This window comes from Meleagris gallopavo, chromosome 16, assembly GCF_000146605.3.
Source record: "Meleagris gallopavo isolate NT-WF06-2002-E0010 breed Aviagen turkey brand Nicholas breeding stock chromosome 16, Turkey_5.1, whole genome shotgun sequence".
In the NCBI taxonomy this organism is placed as follows: Eukaryota; Metazoa; Chordata; class Aves; order Galliformes; family Phasianidae; genus Meleagris; species Meleagris gallopavo.
In genome coordinates this window covers 7,123,792-7,144,539 of record NC_015026.2, presented here as the reverse complement: position 1 = coordinate 7,144,539, position 20,748 = coordinate 7,123,792, and the positions used below count along the sequence as shown (strand labels likewise).

Sequence of the window (20,748 nt, the reverse complement as noted above, 5' to 3'; positions counted from 1 at the left end):
CGGCTCGCTCTCACCGCGCTGCTTTTTCTCTTTCAGGACCCGCCGGGAACCGGATCGCAGCGGCGTGAGGGGCAGTGAGAGCCTGGGCTGCTTCCCTTAGCGCCCGGCACGCTTCTCGCGGTGGACGCGTGCGGCGGTGCTGAGCGCACGTGGGGGGAAGCGAGGGCTGAGCGCTGGGCGGCCTCCGTGTTTCCACGGGAGCGCCTGTACCGGGCTGACTTGATAGCTTACAGATTCAATAAAGCTTTCAGAAGACTTGAAGTTCTGCTTCTGTTTCTTTTATGCGTCACGCGAGAAACTACAGACCGATCGTACCTCTGGCTCTGGGCACAGAGTGAACTCCGCTACATAAATGATTAACCTAGTGGGGTATGTGCGACAATAGCCAAAATACCACCGCAGCCACGGAGATTATTAAAAAAAAAATTTATTAACAGGAATGAAACAAAAGCTGTAAACGAGCCAGCACGAATGAGAAGTGCAAGTAATGCCGTGTTGTCTGGCCTGTGTGGGTGCACTGAGCACGGCTCTGTCACTGGGCGGCAGTCAAGGCCCGTGTGAAAAACGGCCGAATCTGGGGAAGGGTTCAGCAGTGACGTTGTGTGCAGGCAGTGGGGACAAGTAGAGCATGGGCAGTTTGTGCACGGATAGAGGGGGGAGTCGAGCCTCATTGAAGTGTAGGTGTGTTAGGAAAGGCCACTAATGCAGTTGTGATGTTTATGCTGCGTTGCTTAGGTCCCAAAAGGTGTATTCAAGGAGTAGCATTTGCATCTCCTCTACTTAAATTATTTTTTTTTAGCTTGCTTTTGGTCCCCCAATAAAGAACCAAGCCAATAACCGCTAGCTTCTTCATCAAGATGCAAGGCTTTCCTGCCTAGAGAAGAGGGAGTGTCTGCAGGGATTAGCAGCATGGGAGCAGGGGCTGCTGTTAAACTGCTATTCTGAGAAAATACAATACGGAAGGCAGGTTTGAGAGCAGATCTGGGTGTTGGAGCTGCCTGTCTCCTGTGCCTCTGTGGAGATTTCCAGGAGCTGCGCAGCCAGGATACCAAAATACTGCTGCCTCAGGCTGAGGGATGTAGAAAATTCTACTTTTTTTTTAACCTCAGCTAGCAAGCATGTGCTACAGCCCAGAATGAGAATGGAGGTAGCTGCTAAGAAGCATCATGTGAGGTACTGATCAGGTAGCAGCTGCAGGGGCTCAACAAAGCAGCACAAAACAGTTCAGTAGGTTTCCACTCCTTCATAAAGCCTGATCAAAGCGCAGGGCAGCTGCAGTGGTGCTTGGAGGCTGCCTCTGCTGAGGCCAGACAGGGCAGGGTGATTGTTGGGGAAGGAGTGACTGGCAGGGCTGATGAGAAACAGGAGGCCCTCACTGCTGTTCCCCAGGTCCTGTGTGCTGGCTGCCAGCAAGGAGCAGGCACTGCCTGGGGATGCATGGTGGCAGGAGGCTGCGAGCTGCAAACATCCCACAGGAACAGGTTTTTAACAGAAATAAGAGAACTGAAAGACATTTCTCCCTAAAAAGCTATTTATGAAAAGGTTTATTTTAGGCTCTGTGTTATTACTGTGCTGGACCCGTTTCAGCAGTTGCTCTGCACGTTGCTTATTTTACTGCAGCTCACTGAGAAGTGCAGCTCCAAGGGGTCCCCTCTGTTACTGCCTGCCTGGCTCCTGTGTTGAGGGTCCTTGTGCCCTTTGGGAATGCTGCTGCAGTTCAAGCTGGCACTATGAGGGGCGGCTGCACCCCGACTCACTGCTGAGAAAGCTGGTGTTTGGGGAGTGAAGGGTGGGTTGATTTCAGTGGTCCATTTAGAGCAGTGCAGGGAGGTTCAGTGCAGTGGGCACCTGGTGTTAGTGCATGTGGAATTGCTGAATAAGAAAATTGCCAAAGGCCAAACATATCATCCAGGTCTGTACTTTGAAGTGCAACTTGGAAAAAAGCAAAAGCCAAATGCTTGGCACCAGACAAAAGGGGTGAGGAGTCCATTGAAGAGAGCTGGCAGAAGAGTCTTAGACCTGTACAATCAATGCCTACAGCACTCTCCTCATCTTTCTTCTGTTAGAAGAAAGAGCTGTCCCAAGAGAACTTCAGAGATAGCAAAGCATTGTTGTGGTCTAAAAATGCTATCACACTTACATAAAGGTATTTAGAATAAGCTGCAGAACATTAGCTTTCTTCTCATTAAAGTACTAGAAATGGCTGTAGTAAGAGAACCAAAGCCTTTACCAAACAGATAAACAGTCAGGAGATCTCTGTACAACAGATGTGTTTGCAGGAACTCACTCAAACAGACATCTAAGCTCTTGTCTTCTGCAGGGAAGAGGAGAAATCTTCATCGAGGAGGTATGTTACAACACGGGAAGGACAGACAGGCAGAAGTAAGCAGCTACAAAAACTGTTGCCTTGAAAACAAAGCCTTCCTGCGTGCCTCAGAGTCTGAACAGCTGAATTCCAAGGGTGTGGGAAAAAGGAATTCAGGATTTTTTCTGCCCAGATGTTTGGTGGGGAGCAGGCACTCCCCCACATCATCACTCCTAACACTAACGCACCCGAAGACGCTCTGGGCTAAGGACTGTCACTGCTGAACAGATGCAGGAACCCATCCAGGAGTCGCAGCTGCACCGGGAAGTGGCTCTGGGCAAGGCAGGAGTGGAGCAGCTGGGAGAGGTGCTGCTTCTCTGCAGGGAGTGGAGCACTGCGGGGCTGTGGGTGCTGCGGGGCTCGGGGAGCGGCTGTGGTGCAGCCCGGCCGGCCTGTTGCCAGCCTGAGGAGCTTCTGCTGCTTTCACCCCCCACGTCTCAGCTCACCTTTTACGCAGATACAGACACAAGACAGACATGCACACACTGTCCACGAGGAGCGAGCGCGGCGCACAAACACGTGGCGTGAGTCTCTGTACAAATGCACCGAGCACATCAGAACCTGCAGCAGCCCGAGCCTCTCACTTCCTTCTTCACATAATCATGGAGCTTGAATTTGGGTTCGTTGGGCAGCTTCATGGACCTGTGTTTCAGTTCTCTGCAGGAAGGGGAAAGCACATTACTTCTCTGCCCATATAGCCTGCTACCAAGCCGTGTGACACCAGCCCCTTCACAGTGACTGGTGCTGCATGCCGTCCTCCCCGCAGCCAGGACCCCCCCTTACTTTGCGATGGCTGTGAATGCTAATTCCACATTGAGGCCGCTTTTGGCGCTGGTCTCCATGAAGGGCACCCCGTACTCCTGCAGGACAAAACAGCATTTGTACAGAGCTTCAGAAGAAATGTGAAGACATAGAATCAAGGAGGGGAGCGGAGGGTTAAAGGATGAGCAGATGAGGGAGAAGAGAGCGAGACAAAGGACGAATCCCACTCTGCACTTATCCCCATGGCTGCTGTGCTGTCTGCCCAGTCTGAGCATAACAAATACCCCCATGCAGCAAAGAGAACCTCCCATACCTTAGCCAATTTTTCTCCATCTTCCCTTTTCACCACTCTGTCCTGGGCTGAATCCACCTACCAACAGGAAAAGAACAAAGGGAGATTATTTGGAAGCTCAGCAGTAAATAAGCCCAAGCCCCAGGAAAGGTCTCATTCCCTCCCATCAGCATAAGAGCAATGCCCTGGCAGCAAGGGGGATCTGGGACTCAGATCCACAGGGTGAGCACAGGACACTGCTTCCATCTCCAGCACCTCAATTCAATGCAGCATTCCTGGGAGAGACTCTGCATACCATCAGCACGCAGAGCAGGAGTCAGCTCTGTGCACCAGGAGGGAGATGGGCAGGACCACAGCTTTGGTGATGACAGCATCCCTCCCTGGGACACATGGTCATTTTCTGCACCTCTACTGCCCCCAAACTGCAGTTGCATGGCTGCACTGCACCCACCCCTGCCCACATCCATAGCATCCTGGCAGGACCAGCTCCATGGGGCCAGCTCACCTTGTTTCCCAGTAACATGAGGACCACATCCTGCTGTGCATATTCGTGGATCTCTGTCAGCCATGCCTGGAGGGACACAAGCAGAGATGGGCTGCAGTGAGATGGGCTTCAGGAATAGGAAGAGTCAGCTGGGGCTGCCCAGCCCTGGGCTCCAGGTGCCGTGTGTGGGGAACCTGTGGGTCCGCAGGGAATGAGGGACAGCGGGATGTGGTCCTCTCCTCTGCCCAGGTCTGCTGCTAAGGCAATGGGGCAATATGGGGACGCATCGCAGCAGAGTGGGGACAAGAGAGCACCTCGCTGCCGGCAGCGGGCTGCCCCTGATCACCAAGAGCAAGCTATCCAGCTGGTGCTGTAATTACACATGGCATAAATCTGTCACTGAACCGAGTCCATTGACCTTTCTGATTGCCAGGAAAGTGAAAATGTTCTCTGCGTGTCCTCCGGCATCCTCATCAGCAGCCCCTCAGCAGCTGCCAGCTGGGCACACGGCACTGACTGCAGCCCTTTGGGAATGCCCACAGCTCGCACAGCCGGCAAGCACCTCCCGCAGTGCCACCTCCCACAGTGTCACCTCTGCTGTGGGGCAGCACTAGCCACAGCTCCTTCCAGCTTTCTTTTTCCCCAGGCTCCCCGAACCCCATTTGTCTCCAGCGCAGAGCATCATAAAGGCTGCCAAATCTCCATGTCACCCGCAGCCAATGATCCACAGGTTTGCTCTGAGCACCAGCTGGGGATTCAGGGCTTAGGGAGGAACAATAGCACCCCAGAAACACGCAGAGCTGCCCGAAGCCATCAGGAGCAGTCTGGGAGGTGCCACACATACCTGGATGTTGTCAAAGGATGCCTTGTTGGTGACATCATACAGCAGGAGCAGGGCTGTGGAGAGAGTGGTAGGTGTTAGTGCTGGCACCGTGCTGTGCTCCCCGAGCCCCCCAGCTCTGCTGGGGATGTGCTCACCATGGGCATCCCGATAATACGCGTGTGTGACACTGCGGAAGCGCTCCTGGCCAGCCGTGTCCCAGATCTGCAAGGCAGAGGAGAGGGGTGAAAGCATCATGCCACCACTCACAGGATGGAAACAGCACACGACCATAGCACACTGCAACCCCACAAAGTTTTTTCAGCATTTTGCTTCTAGCAGCAACCCAGGGGCTGATCTATTTGCACATGAGCAGTTTGCAGCTGCAGAGGAGCTTGCTGAGGATGGTGAGAAGTGACAAGTGCAATAAATATTTAAGCAGCACCTCCCTGTTCCTCAGCAGTCTGACCACAGGGACATGATGTGTGACAAGGGGATCGTGAGCTCCATTGGAAATCGACCAGCAGAAGGATGCACAGGGACCGTGCATTGAATTGATCCGGTTTTAGCACAGCGATGTTTCCAGAGCACTGAGCTGCTATCAGGGGAAGGTGGGCACTATTGGCACGGCTGGGCTGCACATGTACACACGTGCAAATCCACATGCCAACACAGCTGGCGAAGTGGGGACACACACAGTGGCAGCTTTCAAACATGGGACAGAGATTGGACTCTTGGGGCTGTCCCCAGCCCTGTGGCTCTGAGGGGTTTTACTACACCCTGAACACTGTAAGCACAGCTCCAGGGACTCACCTGCAGCTTCACCTTCACCCCATCCACTGTCAGCACCTTGTTCTGCAAGACAAGACAAAAGAGAAGCAGCACTGAGGCCAGGAGCTGCTGCCCCACACCAACTCTGCCAATGCATTGCTGATATTCTCTCCCCATTTTTTAAACTTGCACAATGCAGCCACAGCTCCTGTTGGAGCAATTTGCATTTGCACAGTGAGAAGATCATTTCCTGTGCTTGCTGCAAGTTACATCTGTTTGGATACTTAAATCTTCGTGTCTGCAACGCTGATTTAATGTCGCGTGTGGCTCGGGCTGGATCACCTCTGGCAATAAATTAATGAGTGCCAGCATCCCATCTTAGCAGCTTTCAAAAGGCACAGCTAACGACTCCATATTCAGTTAGCAACTTACACAGATCTCCTTTTCCTGCTGCTTTTACTTGTTACTCTCCCAGCAAGCACTGGGCTGGGTTCCCACAGCCATCTGTGGTGAGGTGATGCCCGCTGTGTCCCAGCTGGGGTCTGGCATGGTGCTGGGTGCCCTCTTCCTGCATAAACAACTGCAAATAACGATCCAGCAGCTCCCACAACACCACCAGTATGCTCAGCAAATTAATTGGCCCCAACAGCGATTGCTTTGTGGACCGGCTCCAAGGTGAGCCACGAGTTGTCACCATGTGACGTGCAGCAGCAGCGCCTGACCAGGCAGGCACAGGACACACAGATATCCCTGGCACCACCAACCACAGTTTTCTTATTTGATGCCATGCACTCCCAGACAGATCCAGGACTGCAGCAGCAGAGCATTGCCAGCACCCTGGGTGCTGATTTTCAGAGTCCCACTGAAGCCAGCAGAGCTCTGGATAGGCACAGTGAGGCACTCAGCATCCCCAGTGTGTTAACCAAACCCAATCCTAAACATAAAGCAGTGCCAAAGCAAGGAGCAGAGTTCCACTGAAATTAGCACAGTAATTGCCGGGGTATGATTAAAAAAACCCCAAGCAATGACGGGGCCAGGTGGCACCTGCTGTGATGCCAATCCCATTACCTTCCATTAGAGCATGGCCATGAGGATGTGGATGAGGAGGATGGCGTGGAGCGAAAAAGCACGCTAAATTTACACTGTCTGCTGAAGCGGGCGCAGGGAGATGAACATGGTTTATAAATACCTTCAAAAGCAGTGATGGAGATGAGGGAGAGGAGTGACTCACAGCCCAGGAGGGGAAGAAGTGGGCAGCCTGGCTGCGGCTGCAGAGGGGAAAGGGAAAGAGAAAGGGAAAGGGAAAGGGAAAGGGAAAGCGAAAAGGAAAGGTGCACAGCTGGAGCTGCTGATGGATGTGCTGCGTCACAGCTTCAAACTGCACCAGTGAGAACACCTAGCCCAGCCTGGAGCTGCTGCCTTCCTAAGAAAACATCAGCACATTTGCAGTTGCCTTGGTAGGATGTAAAATACCTTGCAATAATTGCACATTATTTTTCCAGGATGACTGTTCGTTTCTTCGTTGTAATCAGCCAGCTCTCACTAAATATTTCATAGAATTTATGCTCGTTGCTCGACAAAAGGAGAACATTTGCCAGCAGCCACAGGTGATTTCCTACAGGCGACAGCTTGCAGCTGCCCACAGCAGGACAGCTTGGGGACCTGCAGAGCACTCTCTGCCCTGCAGCACAGCTCAGGCTGATACCCGTATCCCAGCCATGCTGCAGACAATAGCTGTGCCTGGCACCGAGCAGTGGGGGGCGGCAGCCCAGGGTGTGTGTGGCAGCTCCTCGACCCTCTCTGCTCGGTGAGCGATGCCCAGAGCACAGCTGTGAGCTTGGAGCACAACAGGCAGTGGCTGTACTGCAAACCTCACCCCACAAGCCTCACTCCGCAACCGCCTTGTGAGTGCTGACACCTCGTTTAGTACCTGTCCTCTGGAGGAGCTTAATTAAAAGCAAGCGAGCAGCAGCGGGATTCACACTAATTACAACTGCCCTACATTTTGGGTTAGGGGAGGATTCTTAAGCTTAATTGCCATCTGGAAGAGCAGCGGGGAGCTGTGCATCGAGGTGCTGCTGGGGCAGGCTGGGGAAAACGCATGAATCTGTGAGGCTGCAGTATGAAGCTGATACTTTTGGTCATCCACTGCAGGACACACTCAGGACAAGTGAGGGAGCACTGCGCTCGAGCACAGGCTCACAGAGCGCACTACAGCAGAGGTAATGCTTGCAGCAAAGCTGTCCATGCAACTGATCTCTGCTGTTGCTCTCTGCGTGTTCAGGAAAGCAGTTCTGCGCAGCTTTTCACACGGGCTTTGACAGTGCTGTCAAAGCATTTTCTAGCAGAGCTTACAGTGTGGAACACTCAGAGAGTCGCTGCTGCAGGAACAAGATGTTTGTAAGTGAAATTGTCCTCAAGACACCAGATAAATAAAGCCGGAGCCTCGCAGATGCAGGGGCAATGCAATTACCGCACAGACAGACCTCAGTGATGGGCAGCATCACCCACCCAGCACTGCCATTGGGAAGCAGAGGAAAGGAAGACTCACAGGCTGCTCCCCACACCCTACTGCTCTCCAACATTGTGCTTGCAGCTGCTGCTGGGGCACTGCCCATGGAAGGATGTCCCACTGGGAGCCACGTGCACTGCCCACCAAGGTAGGAGCACCAACTCGTGGTCAGTTATCGCATGGACAACCCGACCCAGTGTTCTCTGCCTCCCTGCAGCTTTTCTGCACATTTGCTCATTAATTAATTAAAGCCTTAAGCATTCAGTTGGATACACGGATTAACTCGCTTCACAGTTAAACTTGACAAATCAAAAGCTGCTCACTGCAGCCCTCCAGCATGGGGATGGGGAGAACTCCCTCTGGTTCCCCCAGCACACCCGAGGGCTCAGGGTAACCCAGCCACAGCATCACCCCCATGCACAGTGATGGTATGGCAACACCAATGGCATGGGGAGACTCAGGGTTGGGGACATGGTCACTCCCTGAGAACCCTGAACTCCCTGAGGCCAGCCCACTGCTGGGACTTTAGCCACAGGGTGGACACTACAGCCACCCCTGCATCGAGGCTGGAACAGAATGGCACCAAATGCCATCGGTGCGCAGACTCCAAATTCCTGTCCCAGCACAGACACCCCACAGCCAAGCAGAACTGCACCTACAGACAGACACACACACACACTGTCTGTGAGAGCAGCGATGGAAATGGATGAAGGATCAATATGGAAAGCTGCCCAGAGCAGCAGGACACCACAATTTGCTCATTAAAATCCTGGAGCTTCCCCAGGGAACACACACGTGCTGCCTGCGAGCTCAGCACCTCCAGCCACAGCAGCCCGGCCTGGGGCAGCACAGGTGCTCTAAGAACAGCCCTAAAAAATTCAAGAAGCCTCAGTGGGTGGATAGAGAAAAGGAAAAAATCCAATCCCTGCTCACTTGCAGCCCAGGACAGCAGTTTTGCCACATTCCGGCACGCAGCTCACAATGATAACACAGCACTGAGCTAGGGCTGAGCATGGGATGCTCTAAGGGAGGAAAGGTCCCAGGTGAGAATGCATCCCATACCAGAACTGCTGTCACCATGGCCCTGAGCATCCCTCAGCCCCAAAGCATCCCTCATCCCTGCTCAGGGCCAGCCCTGCAAGTCAGCTGGCTGTAAACCTCCTGTCATCTGGCTGTAAACCTCCCGTGGTGTCTGATGGGGGAAACACAGCAAGAGAGCAGCAGGCAAACACTGCTCATGGATCTGAAATCAACATCTATTAGAAGAGCTAAACAAATACTGAAGTCCCAACAACTGCAAACCGACACTGGAGTAGCACAAGCACTGCTGAACCCTACTGCAGCTTCACACGAGCCCCCAGAGTGATGCCAACTCGGTGTCTCCACGTTGTGGAGCAGCAGACAGGCACAGAACCAGGCAGTACCCAACACCCAGCACAGCACAGGGAAGGAGCCCACCTGCCCCTCTCCTCCAGGGCCATGCACACTGCATTAAAGAGCAATTAGCATCTCCCTGGCTGCCAGCCCCACAGCAGATAAGAGTCAATCCTCTTTTTAGAGCAGATACACCAAAGAATTAGGGGCTTATCAGCTTTTATTCGCATCAGCCTGCACATAAAAGGTTTTTCTGGCAAGAAGCAGAGAGACACGTCTCAGGGGCAGATTAGGGGTAAGAGGATCTGTTGAGGATCATAGGTTTTACAGTAAGGCCCTGCTCTGCTCCTCAGCATCCTTCCCCAAAGCCTCCCCCATCCGAACCCAGCAGTGCCCATGGAATGAGAACACTGGGATCTGGGAGCGTGGGATGCTCTGGGGAACGGCCCCAAGGAGGCTCACCCCTGCATCTCTTCTGCTTTATCACAGAAGAGAGATTTTTAAAATAGCCATGCTGACTTCCCAACCAGCAGCCTCGGAAACAAAGGGGCAGAGATGGCTCACGCCAATCTGTGCCAACAGTGGGGATAAGTAACACAGTGCTCAGCGTATTTATCTTCATTTTCTTTATCAACAACATAGCATGCTGCAAAGCAGAACAGGAATCTCCACAGCACGTTTATTGTGGCATCTGTTCTCACGTACAACATACACAGCACCTGTCAATGCTATGAGGATGAAAAATGGGTCATCAATTAACGCTGTACAGGGAATTGTTTGCTCTGCTCCTGAGGGAAAAGAAAATTTGGCATCAGTTTTTGTGCCAGAGAAGCATCAGAAATGAAACAATCTGCTTTGTTCAGCTTGTTCTATACCAGCCACAGAGTGGGGAGCAGCCCCTGGATGAGCACCCACAGCCCTGATTGTAGTCCCAGTCCTTGGATCGGGGTCCTGGGAATCTTACCTGAGCCCTGCAGCCTTGGGGCTGCTCTGACCTTGTGTGGTCGCTGCTGCAGGACTGTGCCTTCCTCCAGTGCAGGGAATGTGCCTCAGCTCAATGGAGATGTGCCCAAGGAAGGCCCCTGGCTCCATCCATCACGGCATGCAATTAGCAGGGTCTATAATTACAGCTGGAGGTGCAGCCAGGCTTCTTTCTTTCTGGCACCCAAAAGGATGGAAACCTGCCTGAAGTTTCAGAGATGACTTTGCAATCCAATTAAAGGAAATCAGGAAAGAATCCTGGCAGCATCTGGCAGTAACGGAGCATCTTCTGCAGACAACACTGCAAACAGCATTATTAAATAGCATGCCTCATCCCTAAAAAAATAAAAAATAAAAAAATCCCACAGATCTGACAAATGGATCTGGAGCTTTTTATCGCATCCCAGCACAAACACACTCATCTTTCACCCGCGGCTGCACCGCCAGGCAGCTCTGGGAAGCCAAGCTCCATCTAAGCAGGAAACCTGGGTCCAGCTGTGCCTTTCAAAGGAAGAATTTAGGGAAAAGAGAGCAAGTAAATGACTGCAATCTATCATGTATGATTCCACTGAGACACTGGCAATGGCCCATACATACAAGGTCTTGGTGCTTGGAACCCATGCCTGCTGCAAGCCAGCACTGGGCACACGATCGGCTTCTCTGCTTTTCAGCAATATTCCCAGCTCTTGCATTCCTCTTGCTATCAAAGTGGGCTCTCTGCAAGGTTTCTACATCAGTTTGGAGCTGCCAGCTGCAAAGTGATCCCAGAGAGACTGCAAAGAAGCAGCTGGGGAGCACTGGGGGCAGAACCCGTGGCCCAGCCCCACATGTCCCACAGCCATGCAGGACCCACAGCATGCCAAAGGTGTTGGGCAGCACTGCTGAGCACTGGCACATTTCAGATGGGTAAGCAGGAAACAACACAGCTGTGCTACAACACTGTGATGGAAAGCAGGCTGCTCTGGTCTGGGTGCGAGGCTCAGAGCAGGCACCACACAGCCCAGCCCCTCCCTGACCTATCTTTGGCATCTCACAGCACCTTGGCAGCAATTATAGCAATGATGCCGTATGCCAGGCACAGGCTGTGCTGCAGCGTCTGCACTGGGAATGGAGCCGATGGGCACCTCCTGGCACCCACAGCTTTGGTCTCCTCCTTCTGCCACCTCCTGCTTCCCCTTTGCCAGATTCGCCTTCAGTGCCAACACCCAGCAAGCAAAGGAGACTAGCGGCCGCCACTGGGAAAGTGTTCTATCTGCAGGCAGTGAAACCCCATCCAACCTTCAACTCCTGTCACAGCTACCCAGCAAAAGTCCAATGAAAATGTCCAGTAAGAAGCCACGAGTCACTGCAAACACAGCCCTGCTGCAGGCTCAGTGCACGCATGCAACCGCACTGCAGTGCCCAGGGGACTGCAAGGTGCTGGGCATAGCAGGCACACTGCTGTATTGCACTGCCACAATAGTCTCCATCCATGAACCTTTTTTTCCCCGAAAGCAGCATCTGCCCAAATCCTGTACTGCTGCCCCAGCACCAGGGCAGTGCTCCACTGGGCTCTGCTCCACAGAGAGGGTGGAAACCCTCCTGCAAATGAAACTGAACCCAAAGCCGCCTGCAGTCACCTTGGCGGGTTTTGCTTGGGTCCCTTGAGCGAGCTGTGCTTTTAGCACAAATGGTGACCTCATGTGTGTCACTATTCAGTGGGTAAAAACACATATGCCATGCAGTAACACTTGCTCAGGAACAAAGTTATTCTGGGCGCTGTCAAGCACCTCTCACATTAATTCCTGCACGTTAATACATGTGGCATGTTAATGGGTTCAAGAAAGTCCTGCACAGCACAGCACCCATGTCCCTGCCAGCCCTTCCCCAGGCTGGCACTGCTTGAGGCAGCGTGGGCTGCCCAGCACTGCTGCCAAAACCCACGCTCAGCTCTGAAAAGAGGCGCTGTGAGTAGCAGTGAGCCCTCAGCATTTCCGCTATAACAGCAAGCGTGCAGCGAGAAGGGCTGTGTGCACCGAGGAGCCCACATGAGCTGCTTCAACACCACACAGAGCACTGCAGGGAAAATGCAAAGTGAGCCAAAGGTACGGGGCAGACACAACCTGGGTGAACCCAGAACAGGGATGGGCTGACTGCATGTGCAGGACCTCACGGATGGCACCGACTCCTGCAGACATGTTGGTGCCCAAAGCCCTGTCAACTTGGCTTGGCTGCATTAATGGATGCAGCACCTTTCCACCATTGTGCCACATCTGCAGCCATCAGCGTAATACCAGGAAGCAAAACCCAGCAATTCCAACCCAATGCTCAGCATCACCACCCAAGCAGCCAAGCAAGGTCCTTGCCAGCAGGGTCAATGCACCCCAAAGAGGGGCTGGTTCTGCCTGGCAGCCCCCTCAGCCTGGATTTGAGGGAAGCATTCATGAATGGGCATTTTTTTAAGGTTCAGAGCAAAGGACGTGGTGCTGATGCCAAGAGCTCTCCATGGCAGGATGGGAACAGGAAATTATAGATTCAATGAATCAATGAATCACTCATAGAATCATTGAACCAGTGAATCAATTGTAGAATCATAGAACAAATCACAGAATCATCAAACGCCCAGGGTTGGAGGGAACTTCAAGGACCACCGTCAGGATAGCAGCGCAGGGCTGGGCTGGGTGCAGGGGGCAGAGCTGCCCCAGTCCCATGGGGTGACAAATCCTAGCACCAAAAGCCATAGCAGCACAGAGGGGCTTCACTGATCATGGGGCCAAAGCCCAAACGGTGCACATTCCACAAGCCCTTCCCTTCCCTCAGCCATCGGAGCCCGCTGGCGAGGGGAGGACGGCGGAGCGGTTTCCATAGAGACACCCGCGTAAGCAAAGCTGGAAAAGCAAAAGCCTCCATTTCCCAAATGTGTCACTTGGGCATAGGAACAGCATGGCCTGAGAGCCAGCAGGAAAGCATCCGGAGCTGCACTCAGGATTCAACCAGGGCCCACAAGGTCCCGGCTCGCTGCAGGTCCATGGCTTCTGGGCATGGAACCAGTGTGGGATCATTTGCACAAATGCGGCTGAGCACAGATATCCTTCATTAAACAGCTTTGACAAAATTGAAAACAAAATGAAACAAAACCTCACCAGATGTTCACAACGGAACCGGCTGCATCTCCACAGTGGTGCTGTGCTGGTGTTGACACCGTGGGTCCGCTCTGTGCCCTGGGATGTGCACCATCCTCCAGAGCTGCACGAGCTCTTGACAGATATTACTTGCAATCAGGGAGAAATATTTTCTCCCACGCAGGCATAAATATGAAATATTTGCTGTTGTTTCAGAGAGGTTTCTGAAGTCCTTCGAGGTAATGATTTGGTGCTTAGCCAGGGTTAAAAATACTCCGTGCCCCTGTCGGATGAACAGAGCCATGGAGTGCTCTGCAGAGTGACCACTGGGATGAAGCCAGGGGATGGCACAGCTCTCCTCCAATTCTGACCAAAGGCAAAACCCCATGGGGAGGGCAGGGATGTTCCCATGGGGTGGGCAGAGATGTCCTGCACAGAAAACCCACCAGCTCCCACTGCCCATCCTCATCCTCCTCCACTCACCGCACCCCTTGTCCCCAGCAGCCACCAGCACGATGCTCAATGTTTGGTTTCCTTGTGGCAGAGCTCTGCAGGTAAACAAGCACTCGATCTGCCCATTCCCCATTTCCATAGTAACCAGTACCCCCCCCACTGCCAGCCAAGGACGAGTGGACAATGGCTCAGGCACAGCTCCTTCCCTCCACAAACACAGCTCCCATGCACTCAGATGGGATCCTTTTTTTTTAATATTTCCATTTTCCAAAGAGGGGGGGAGTTTTTTTATTTTCTATTTTCATCTGAAGGGAGATGACCATTGGTGGGCACCGCCTGTTCCCAGTGCTGGAGCACGAATGCCAGGACACGATGCTCTGCCACTGCCATACATTGCCTAAACCCATTCCCTGCCCAGACATGACTGCTGGAGCCCAACTGCTGCAGCCATGGTGCCAGCACCCACTGCACTCCCCCAAGCGTTGGGTTGTTGACTGCATGGCCAACATCACCAGGACCTGCTGAGCTCTGCTGCGCCGTGCCGCCCCAAAGGCTCATTTACTCCAAAACGTGCCGCAGCCTGCTGGGGGCAGATAATTAATCGGCGGTAACGAATGAGTCAGCAACAGCTCAAGGAGAGGCAGCCCACGCTGTCTCCGTGCTGGGCGCACGTGGACCCACAGCACCACACCCAGGAACCCACTGCTGTCAGTGCCCACCGTTCCCAGGGGAGCTCTGAGGGACGTCCCCCAGCAGCCAGCACTGGGACAGACTACGAAGCCCCATTTCCCTCTGCTTTCAAAGAAAATCCCAGTTCTGCACCTCTGAATTCAATATTTTATCACAAATGAAAGATGAAAGTGAAATTAAGCCAAATTTATTCCATTAAATATTCAGACCGTTTAGACTCGCTCTGGCCCTATTTCAATGTTTTATGGGCTGTGAGCCACTTCCATGCAGGACACAGCAATGAGCCGGGAGCAGCGATTCCTGCAAAATCCACCCCGTGCCCCAGGACTCTCACTGTTGTCTGGGATGGATGCAAGACTTCACAGCTGGCTTAGGTACCAAATCCATTCTGGGTCATATTAGAGCCCCTTGTGCACCGAGATCACCTTTACATCACCGTGCAAACCGCCTGAGAATTTTCTTGCCTGGGTTCTGGGGCTCATGTAAAGAGCAACTCGAGCACTTTTCTGCTTTGAATGCAATCATCTCATTTCTTTCTGCCTTCCCCAGGGCAGGAATTTAGGCTGTTGCCCACTGGGATTACCGGCAGCATGCAGGCATTCAGAGCTCATTGCCGTGCTGCAGAACCAGAGCACATTGAGGTTTATTATTTTCCAAATGTGAGAGCCAAAAAGACATGAATAAAACACCGGCAGCTGGGAGGGAGAGGGTGCAGCCCGCCGGGCTCTGCTCTCAGCATCTCTTGGCAACTGAGCCCTGCATGCAAATGACAGCTTTGCCTTCGTGTGATCGGGAGCAGACTGCAAAGCTGCATCTCTCTGCAAGGGAAAGGAGCAGCAGCTAAAGGCAAAGCAGGGCTCGGCTGTGTGGGAATAACGGCTATTGGAGAGGCTGTCCTGGGAGCCGGGAGCAGCTGCACAATGGCTGCTATCCAAAGAATCGGACATGAAATAAATCAATAGAATAGACGTGAGGTCCCTGAACAGCACCACAAGCACCCTCTGAAAGCTGGCAGCAGGGTGGGAAGCTCCTCTGGGCAAACGGAGCCCGGCTCTCCTTACAGCAACAAACACAAAAGTATCAAATCAGCAACTGGCTTCGATTAACATCCATACAGCAGCGAGAAATGCAGAAGCAGAGGAAGAGCCACTGGAGGGGTGCACCGAGTGTAAGGCTCCCTCTGAGTCTCAGCAGGGCACCGAGCAGCGGGTGATATGGGCAGTGCCCTTTGGGGATGTGAGCTGAGGACATCTCCTTGTCCCCACGCTGCTGCTCACAGCACTGCCGAGCACAGCCCTCAGCCCCTGCATGGGGACACTGCGTGGCACAGCATACAAACAGAGCTGCAAACGGAGATGCAACTGATATCTTATGCAAAAAAATCCTATCACACATCACTGATCGCAGCTCCGGAGCAGCACAGGATGGAACCACAGCCCCTCACTGCTCAGGGCCACCAGTGACAGTTTTTATTTACCGAGCGTGGGAGCTGTTCCTGGGGGCAGATTAACAGCAGTGCGACCAAGGCTGAGCAGAGAGGTCCCTGCGAGCAGGGCTGGGTCGGGGCTTCGGGGAAACGTTCCCTGCGATGGACAGCCCACGCAGGCCGGAGCGGGGCTGCAGCACGAGATCTGCGCGCCCTCAGGGATCGCGCTGCACACGTCGGGAGAAGTAGCGGCAGAGCTGCTCCCTGCAGACCTGTCTGTAAGGCTGACTGACACAAAAAGCATCTCCCCGGCTCAGTGCGAAGAACCTCATTAGCGCCTCTTCCCAGGGAGAAAAGACTCATCTTCAATTTTCTCTTTTATGTTCTCTCCTTTCAGGTCCAATTAGCACAGACCCCTGAATTCAGCCGTGCTCCACGGGCAGCCCCATTTGAACCACCCCAGGTCAGCTGTCACCCATTCCTGCGCACACTTCTGCCACGTTCCCAAAGCGCAGATGTTACAGCCCCACCGGGAAAGGTGGGATTCACCCCTCTGATTCCTAACACGGTTCTGTTCTGGGGGACCTTTCTGCCTGAAACTCCTAAAGCACAAAATTTTGGGGCAGCTCCGGGTGAGGTGAGCTGCAGAGATGCTGGGGCTTTGGGGACCCAGATGTCCCACGGGACCTCAGTGCCCAGGGAGAGGAAGTAGACCAGTGCTCAGCACAGCCCTGGCAGCCATAGCTCGTGGGAGGCAATAACTGGGCACCTATTGTCCAGCAAGGGCTGGGAGCCCAAAGCTGACACCGTCAGAGGTGTTTGTTTAACACCTCTGTGCTCCCCTGGAGAACGGGCAGTGATGCTGGGATGGGGAGAATGGCAATGACAGGCAGAGATGTGGATGCATGGAGGTGGCTGGAGCCTGGCACTGACCCCCAAACGCTCCCATCATAGAATGGATCACTAGGGGATAAGAAGCTGAAGGGCATCTCTGAACTGAAAAGGTTCCACTCTGATGCATTTTTTCCTAATGCTAACATTGCAATTTCCTCAGTCTGTTTGGAAAAGGAAATGCTGGTATTTACATCAACATCCTTGTGTTTGTTTAGGAGACAATTACAAACAACAAAACATGAGATACTCTCCATAACTTAAACCAGTAGGAGGGAAAAACCTAGGGGGTTATTAGGAATTCTAATGCCTGATTAATTTTATACGGACTTCCATTCATTTACATTTGCTCAGGCAGTGCTATCCTTCAGCCATTTGCCCGGGCAGTCCCAAAGGATGCAACTGAGGGCTCTGGGTGCCCCATAGGGACCGGATGAGGTCAGAGCAGAGCAGAGCCCATCCCAAATCCGGAGCCACCCGTTGGCACATATGGGCTTGAGGGCTTCAGCCAGAAACCTGGCTTTGAATTCAGGGATGGCAAAGGAAGGGCAGTGTGACAGCTCCGTTATTAGCTGGATGCTAATTAAACACCAAACGTGCTTGTGCAGCAGAAGCCGCTGGTGCTCTCAGCCTGGAGTTCTGTAATTGTGCATTGTAATGCAAACAGCAGAGGGGCACAATTACTCGGCGCCTGCAAACAGGATTATCGTAATGGCAGAGGAGATGTACAATCACAGAACTATTTCCACGTCCCTGAAAAATGATGAGCGTCTTACTGAGATGGTAATAATGAGGTTTAGGACACACTCCTGATGTCTCCTGCTGCATAATCCGCCCATTTCAGACCCATGCACCTCCAGCAGTTCTATTACAGGAGTAAATTAACCCTAATTTGATTGCTGCTCGGTGGCACTTGTTTCAGCACTCTGATCAATAAGTGAAAGGTTGTAAGACTGCCCTCGGTATCAATCACTGTGATCAGTAATACAATGCTTTCCTTTTAGGAACACTCAAAATATGGTGTGATTATGTTGGTATAACACTATGGGCTTCGATCCACCAACATCTGTGGCCTCTGTGGCCTCACTCTGCATCAAGAGCTGCAGTGCAGGACATGCTCACACCTGGGCACAGGGGTAGAACTGCAGGAACCAGTGGCACCAGAGCTTTTGTCTGTGCCCAGGACAGCATCTGTGCAGGTTCTGAATGAAGAAAGGCAGCCGGAAGGGCACAGCACAGCCATCATCACCCCATGGAATGAGCAGCACAGGGACATCCATGGTGCTGACAGAGGAACCTACAGCACCACTGTCCCACACTGTGCCACATGTCCCAGGCTGCTGCAGGGAGCAGGAGGGGGCTGGGAACCATCCTGAAACCTCAGTCCCTCCACTCTTCTTCCAATTGCTGCTTCCAGATTGAAATGGCCCATCACCACCCTTTGGGGATGCTAGTTTTGCTTGCCTGTTTCCAGGTCCCCCATTCAATCCAACACCCCCACCAAACAACAGCTGGGAGAGCCAGCCACTAGCTCCCAACAGAGTACCCGAAGGCAAAAGCATTAGAAAATGCTGCCTGGGCAATGGCCACCATCCTCAGTCCGGGTAGAATGAGCTAAGGATGCGCAGCCCAATCAGTGACACAGAGCTCCTGCACCGTGCCCCTAAGGTTTGCTTTGGAGATGCCTCGAGGAGATGTTGGGTTGCGTCACTTTGTTATTGTTCTCTATCATAGTTTTTAAAACAACGACACTGGCTTAGGGAAATATTTTCACCGGGCAGATGGTCAGAGCCAAACAGTTGTGCGTACACAAACCCTCCCCAGGGCACACGGAGGACACACTCCTCCGTTGTTATGCAGAGCCATAATTAGACGCTGCTGCAGCCATCAGCTGCCTCCTCTACCCGCAGCCCCAGGGGTCCTCATGGGGTGTGGGATGCCGAGCTCCACATGGCTGGAGCAGCATTTTGGTGTTCTGAAGACAGTCACCAACCCGGCACATCCCAACTTACCCTGAAGTCAATCCCCACGGTGGAAATGAAGCTGCCCGCCAGGAAGGCGCCGTCCTTGAAGCGCACCAGCAGGCAGGTCTTGCCGACCCCTGAGTCCCCCACCAGCATCACCTGCAGGAGGGAGGCAGCAGGGTTAGAAAACGTTCTCCTGAAGCAGCTCCACAGCAGCCATTACCCCTCTGCAACACAAAAACCCCATCCTGGATACAAATAGCTGTGCAGCCTGGCTGCACTAGCGCTGCTGCACCACTCCATTGCACTGCTCCACACACCCAGGGCACGGTGCTGCCTCCATGAGCCCGACTGCCATTGTCCCTGCAGAAATTGTCAGCCTGTGACCAAATATCAACGATTCCAACACAGGCACTGCCCTGGGTCAAAGCAAACCCACACAGGAGCCAGCAGCACCAACCAGTGCCATGGGCTCTGCCATTCCACCTGGATGGAGACAGCCCCAGCCACAGATGCCTCCCCCTTGGGGCTCACTTTGGCTCTTTTCCTGGGGTGCCCCACAGCAGCTGCTTGCTGCGACTGCCCCATGCAGCCCTACTCAGAGCCATGACACAATGAGCTCTGATAAACCCTTATGTGTGTGTGTGGATCAAGGGGATGGGGAGAAAAAAGTCTTTTGTGTGTGTGTGTGCGCAAAATTTTAGTACAAAGCAGCAGAGCTGATTTTTTTTAAAACTTTCCAACACCGGTCCTGGAGTGTGCCCACCCCTGAGCCCACCACTCCCAACAGCACTGAGGCTGGGCTCCCACCAGCAGCTGTGCCACCAGGAACCAGCCCCATGCCCACCCTGGGGGCTACTGCTGTCTGTGGGGCAGCTCAGCAGAGGGAGCAGGGGAAGTCCGTCAGGTCAGGCTTACACCAAACACAGCACAGCATCCATCAGTGAGGAACACCTGAACACAGAGCAGAGCCCTTTGCTACCCGGCATGGTTTGGTTTGTTTGAGAAGTGAGCTCAGGGCAGCATCCATGCGGGGTCAGCTCCGTGCCAGCACAGCTGTTGCACTGCTGCTGCAGCTGTACCAGCAACCACTGCCTCCCAAAGAACTGAACCTACATCTCAAATCCTTACAATGCCATGGCCACACCGCAGCTGCTGCGCTCCTGACACTGCACACCAATGCTCGGACCTCACCAGAGCAAACACCACCTTCCCTGTAGCTTAGAGCTCCATGCTGGGTTACAGAGAGCTGTGTTGGAAATGAGATTGGCTCACAAGCCAGAACCCAGAGCAGCGAGACAGAGCCAGCTGAGCCCTTACAGGAAAGCACAAGCTGGAGGTAGTTCAACAGCAGGCAGAGTAGATCCAATGCGACACAAAGAAACTGTCACCCTGGTTTATAACCCAATTCTTTATCTTGGTAAAGAGGGAGCAGAAGGTTGTGGTAATCAGTCCAGGCAGAAAGCCATCTATCACCACTTGCAAAAGTTGAGCAAGAGCCCTTTGGTGGAGGGCTTTCCATGGAGCCTCCTTCAGAGCCACTGGACCCACGGCCCTGGATCGGGTGGTGGGGCTGAGCCCTGCAGGTGTGGGGAAGGGGATGGCAGCGGGAAGCGAGCGGCCACAGCACGGAGTGCGAGAGGGTGAGGGCACGACGGTAGGTGCCCTACGGCCACCTCATCTCGGAGGAACTTTGCCGGTGGCCGCGGGGAGGGCTGCTGCGCTCTGCACGGCGTGGAATGGCACGGCTCGGCTCGGAACTGCACGGCACGGTTCGGTTCGTAATGGCACGGCACGGTTCCACGGACTCCCCCACCCCCCCACGTCCCCGGGCACCCCACGCTTTGCTCCGGCCCGGCCCG

General features: G+C 53.5%; 1 protein-coding gene across 1 annotated transcript; it reads right to left on the bottom strand.

The window, feature by feature from the left end:
• Positions 1-409: 409 nt before the first annotated feature.
• Positions 410-19,065, bottom strand: RAB26 (RAB26, member RAS oncogene family). Its single transcript, XM_010719522.3, has 8 exons — positions 18,935-19,065; positions 5,537-5,578; positions 4,882-4,948; positions 4,748-4,800; positions 3,925-3,990; positions 3,441-3,497; positions 3,149-3,225; positions 410-3,022 (listed from the first exon to the last, which is right to left on the bottom strand). The coding sequence occupies exons 1-8, from the start codon at positions 19,040-19,042 to the stop codon at positions 2,920-2,922; spliced, it is 573 nt and encodes a 190-aa protein (XP_010717824.1). The 5' UTR covers positions 19,043-19,065; the 3' UTR covers positions 410-2,919.
• Positions 19,066-20,748: the final 1,683 nt, after the last annotated feature.